The sequence below is a fragment of the Cupressus sempervirens genome, chromosome 9 (genome assembly GCF_028749045.1).
Source record: "Cupressus sempervirens isolate cs-2001-9-10 chromosome 9, ASM2874904v1, whole genome shotgun sequence".
Lineage (NCBI taxonomy): Eukaryota > Viridiplantae > Streptophyta > Pinopsida > Cupressales > Cupressaceae > Cupressus > Cupressus sempervirens.
In genome coordinates, this window is record NC_143126.1 from 703,410,138 (window position 1) to 703,416,262 (window position 6,125).

The following is a 6,125-nucleotide window of genomic DNA, read 5'->3' on the forward strand; positions in this document are numbered from 1 at the left end:
AAAAAAATGCAAAATATTAAAATGAAAAAAAACCTAAAACATAGTTGTCGAAGATTTATCCGCGGGCTCCGGCGACCTGTTGTTCAGGTTACCGGACCGGCACGAAGCGGTTAGAGCTGTTGGCGGGCCCATGCCAGAACGTTCCCCGTCCTGTGCGCTCCCCACTCCCGACGTGACGCCGTTAACGAGGACGGCGCCGTTAGCATCTGTCTTTAGGGTAGTTTTGGTTGTTGTCTCGTGTATTCTTTATTTCTGGCGAAACGACACCAAAGAAATGGGGAGCTCTGGACACCAACCAGTGAAGTTGGATTCATCTTTGTGTTAATTCGAATGCTTAACCAGAGATAATGCAGGGCAAATAGATCATGTTTCATTGAGCTTGTGCATTATTGAGCAGGGATTCAATAGAACCGATCGGAGCTTGATGATAGGCAAAGTTTGTAGAAATATTTGATCTGATTTGGTCGATATAAATAAAGATCTTTGGTGGTGTACTTGGGGGAGAAGAAGAAGATGCAGATAGGAGAACAGTATGGACTTGCAGAGCTGCAGCAGTTCATGGTGGGGCGTGGTCATATGCTGAGCCTGGCGCAGGAAATGCCCCCGGAGATACATCTTCAGTACCAGCAACAGCAGCAGCAGTTCCATGCCGCTTTTCAGCGGCACCAGATCGAATCCCACCACCACCAGCAGGGGCACATAATCTACCAGGAGGACAATCGCCAAAACCTTCATAGCTTCCATCATCTGAGGCAAAGCAGTAACAATAACAACAGTAATAGTAACAACAATGGCAATGGGAATTGTATTGCTCAGCAATTGAGCCTAGGGTCGGATTCTACAGGCGCGCCATCTTTGTCCGTGTCACCTCCGCCTTCAAAGCGCACGATTTCGCCGCCCGGGATTATCAGCAAGCCACAAGCTGTTGGCGTTAATGGCGTTCCGAGGGATCTTGAGGATTATGACGAGGGTTTCGACGAGGGGGATAGAAGCGGCGGGGGTGGAGGTGGAGGAAATAGCCGCTGGCCGAGGCAGGAAACCCTTACGCTGTTGAAGATTAGATCAGATATGGATTCGAAGTTTCGCGAAGCCACGCATAAAGGACCTCTATGGGATGAAATCTCAAGGTAATTGAATTAGTTTGTTTACCGTTTTGCGATCTTAAGTGCGTAGAATCGGTTTTAGGCAGCTGATATGTGTTTTTTAGTGTGAATCTGGAGTATAGACGTTCGGCATTGTTTAATTCTTGTGTGTTCTTTGCTGGCAAGCATTTACTTGTTTGGAATATCGAAGTGATAGGGTTCGAATCTCGTGAGTGCTCTCAACAAAGCCAGTTGTGTATGTATGTCCTTTAACCTTTTGGTGCGGCGGATAAAACGCTGAGCCTGCTTCAGGCGTTGTTTATTTCGAGTCTTCATTTTTAGGAATAGTAGTGCAAGTACATGGAATTTTTCGCTACAGAGCCGTCTAACAATACCGTATCTTGCTTGTTAAGCCTTGATATAGAAAACCTGAGCTCAGGTTTTGAGGATAAAATCGAGTTGCGCTCTATTCTCTGCGGCCTTAAATGCTTGTCAGGTTGAATATTGTAGCCGGTGAACACGCTTTGAAGGGGAAACGAGTTTCGATATTTTACTGGAGAATTGGTGTAAAGATCCAGGAAATATTTGCAGCGGATGAACACACTTTTAGAAGAGGGAACAAATCTCGATATTTCACTGAAAAACTAGCCTAAAGCTAGGGAAAATAGAGAAGAATTTAACAGAAGGCACACTTAAGATGATTAGTCTATGTGTAGGTAAACTACATAGAAGCTTTTAGCATCGAATTAAATGAAGTCTCTCCCAGATTTGTTTTCTCCTGATATTTCCACCCGGAGATCTAAGTGCAAAGAAATTAGTTTTTAGGGTTTCAGTATTAGAAAATCATTCTTCTTGTTCTTCTTGTTTTTTAAACGGAGTAAAAGTTTGAACAAAAGGAAGAAAATTAGTCGTTGCATCCTGAACAGCCTCATAATATAAGCATGGCACGATCAGAAAGAACATCATGAAGTAAGCATGCCGGGAAAGCATTACAACGCTGTAATCGTGTTTTCGCTGCAAATACTAGTGTTATTAAGCTTTTCGTAACTACGCAAGGAGCTACTTTAGCACAGAAAGAACTCTAGCACAGAAAGGAACCATTTACTTCACTTGGAGCACGGAGATTACAAAACAAGAAGTGTCTATAGAAAAATGTTTTTTTTTCAAAATTCTACCGTTTATATCTAATCAATATTATTACGTATTGTAGAGTGCATTTTAGGGAGAGTTTTTAAGCAGTACTTATCTCTGTCAATTGTTGAAACTTTGAAAATATGTGCGCTGATCTTTAACATCGATTTCACTATTTGCAGGGTTTTGGCAGAGCACGGCTACCAGAGAAGCTCGAAGAAGTGCAGGGAGAAGTTCGAGAATCTGTACAAATACTACAAGAAGACGAAAGAAGGCAAAGCAGGAAGGCAGGACGGAAAGCATTACCGTTTCTTCAGCCAGCTCGAGGCTTTATACGGAGGAAGCACCATTGATGCCGCAGACGCCTGTTTGCGCACAGATTTAAAGGAGAGCCCTGCTGGAATGGACTTCGGAGGTGAAGCCGCGGCCTCGCAAAAGTTTTCCGAAGCCTACCACAACAATAACAGTCCGGGAAGCTTTAGCTTATCTTCAGATTCTTCTTCGGAAGAGGACGAATGCAAAGATGAGGAAGACGAGCAGCAATTGATCTCCAGGCGCAAAAGAAAGCGCAAGCAGTGGAAATCTAAAATGAAGTGCTACTTCGACATGCAAATGAAGAAATTCATGGACAGGCAAGAAGCCTGGCTGCGAAAGGTACTTGAAACCCTAGAACAACGAGAACAAGAAAGAATCGGCCGTGAGGAAGCCTGGAGACGCCAAGAGACTGCGCGACTCGACCGCGAGCACCAGCTCTGGTCACATGAACGAGCCCGCGCGGCTACCTGCGACGCGGCATTCCTCACCGCCTTACAGAAAATCACCGGCGAGAATTTCCAGCTGCCAGGAATAATGGCGGCTCCGATCAACATCACTCCAGGCGATTTCTCCCACGACCTGCAGGATATCAAGGAGCCATACGATCCGAACAACAAACGCTGGCCAAAGCCGGAAATTCTAAGCCTAATTCGCCTCCGTACGAGCATGGAGACGCGGTTTCAAGAAGCAGGCGCTAAAGGCCCCCTCTGGGAAGAGATCTCCGCTGGAATGTCTTGTCTCGGATACGACCGTAGCGCAAAGCGATGCAAGGAGAAATGGGAGAATATAAACAAATATTTCAGAAAGGCAAAGGACAGCAACAGGAAGAGGCCCGAGAATTCCAAGACCTGTCCTTATTTTCAGCAGCTCGATTCACTGTATCGCCAGGGAGCCTTGGGATTCTCAAATATGACAAATGCTTCTAATAACGCCATTATTTCAAAACCTCAAGCTTCAACTTCTCCTGGTAAGCTGGAAGCCGGCCATGACGAAGTTCCAACCTTTACCAGCAGCCATGAAAATGATGACGTACGGGAGGCCGTTGAAACCCTAGGCCTCATGCCGTCTGAGGATGGCGTAGTCAATGATAACAACAACAACAACAATAATCACGGCGGCAACAATACAGGAACAGGATCTTTAGCAGCTAATTCCTTCTTTGAGAGCGGATGTAACTGGGAGGGTTATCCGATGAAGCTCAAAATGAAGCAGCAGCAGCAGCAACAACAAAATGGCCACAACCATATGTAGCATCACTGTGAGAACTCCCTCCTGCATCGCCATTATAATAGCTAGAATTTTGTCAAATATTTAATATGATTGTGTTTCTTCTTTCTTCTTTCCGATTACACCTTGTTTTGAAGGCAGATAGGAAGTTGATGAAACTATTATTGTTGCTCGGACGATATTCAAAATCTTTCCTTGCTTTTGTATATTCCTATGTATCAGTAATTACCGTTTTTGAAAGACACTAATTTTTGTATTGATCTGCATAGCAATTTTAAGAACTGCTCCCGATTTTGGTTTTTCCCTTGGACTAATGGTAAAACGGACTGTCAGGGATGGCAGTTTGGTTCCGCCATTCCCTTTCTAAACTTTTAGCAAATCAAGTTTTCGAAAATGTGCGAAGCTAAAATAATAGGACGAAACCAGATGGTTATAGAACAACGCAAGAGGTAGGCTGGCTTTCTATGATTTTTCATTTTATTTCAAATACAAAAAAGTATAAGCATATTGTAGTATCTTTTAAGGGCATATTTTATTATATATATTTTAATGTTTAATTTTAATATTAAGCTTTTATACATAATTATTATCATGATTTAAAATAATTAGTTAATATAATTATAAAAGATAAATTTTGAAAATAATTATATGTTGATCACATTCAATGATTTATCATGAGGTTGCACTCAACAATTCAATAGTTCAGTATTTAGAATTAAGGCGGTGGATAATTGAAATTTGATATTGATATGAAACATCAAAAGAAAAGAACTTATATAGTTAACATTCATCATAAAGAGTCAAATTTTCATCTTTAGGTCTCATATTGTTTTGTTGTTGGGTTGAGGGATCCAAAAACTTATATAGTTTATTGCACATAATCTTGTCATATTAATTCAGCCTATTTAGGTTGCAATTTGATTACATCAATATAATTAGATGCCCCTATTGAGTCCAATACTACAAAGTCCACTCTTAGGAGCTGCTTGTGAGAATTTTTGGTTTAGTTCACCTTTATTATGTTGTACATAAATAATCTTGGCATATTAGTTTAGCCTTGTTATTTTGTATTTTGATTACATCAATATATTTGTATGTTGCAAGAAACTGAGCAAACAAAGAAGATCCTTGTTGGTCCCTTCTTTGGAGATTTTTGTGAAAGTCTAGGTCTAGTTTATCTTTTGTGTTATGTATTATTTACTTCAGTTTAGCAGCCCATGCATCAATATTTTAGATCACACTCAATGTTTCATTATTAGGTTCATGGTTTTAGATCAGAAGTTTAGGTTTAGTGCAACTTTGATGTGTTGTATTTTGACTATTTTAGTGTATCCCTCATGAACAAGTCATTGTTCAAATTAATAATCTTGTCATGTTAGTTTAATCTTAGTGTTGTTTTATTTTGATTATAGATTATATCAATTTAAATGCATGCATCTAGAAAAGTAGTGATTCTTTGGAGATTTTTTTAGTACATGTTTTGTGAATAGTTCAAGTTTAGTTCAGCTTTGCTACATTCTCCACTCCGTCAACACAAAAGTAGCAACATAATGTGTATTTTCAACCCTATTGTGTTATTTATTATTGTGATCTTGCCATATTAGCTCAGCATTGTTGTGTTGCATTTTGATTATATCAATATAATTGTATGCTAATCCCAATACTTGGTCATGAGAAGTTCAAGTTTAGTTCAGCTTTTCTAGGTTCCCCACACCGCCTATACAAAAGTAGCCAAAAATTTTCCATTTGGCTCTCTTTTATATCCAATTCAAATTCAAAGAATGACTTATCCAAAAAATCAAAAATCACAATCTGATATGAAACATCAGTACAGAAATATGTTTTGGTCACTCTGTATTTACAACCTTATTGTGTTATTTATTGTTATGATCTTGCCATATTAGTTTGGCCTTGGTGTATTACATTTTGATTATATCAATACAATTGTAGGCTAATCCCAATGCTTCTTGTGAGAAGTTCAAGTTTAGTTCAACTTTGTTATGTTCCCCGCTCCACCAATACAAAAGTAGCAAAACAATTACATTAGTTAAGCATTGTCATGTTGTATTTGATTATATCAATATAATTGTATGCTAATCCCAACACTTGTTGTAAGAAACAAAAAAAAAAAATGCTTCACTTTTATATCCCTTATCGTTGTTTACTGTTGTGATCTTCTCATATTAGTTCAGCCTTGTTGTGTTGCATTTTGATTAAATATAATTATATGCTAATCCCAATGTATCTTGTAAGAAGTTTGAGTTTAGTTCAACTTTGCTATGTTCCCCACTCCTCCAATACAAGAGTAGTAGCAAAGTTTCCAATTGTTTCTCTCTAATATCCAATTAAAGAATTGACTTCTCTTAAAGG

The 6,125-nt window shown here is 39.6% G+C and overlaps 1 protein-coding gene across 1 annotated transcript; it reads left to right on the forward strand.

Annotated features, from left to right (window-relative positions):
• Positions 1-239: 239 nt before the first annotated feature.
• Positions 240-4,056, forward strand: LOC149540664 (trihelix transcription factor DF1-like). The gene is made up of 2 exons (XM_089801756.1): positions 240-1,127; positions 2,396-4,056. Exons 1-2 carry the CDS (start codon positions 514-516, stop codon positions 3,777-3,779), a joined length of 1,998 nt encoding a protein of 665 aa, XP_089657882.1. The 5' UTR covers positions 240-513; the 3' UTR covers positions 3,780-4,056.
• Positions 4,057-6,125: the final 2,069 nt, after the last annotated feature.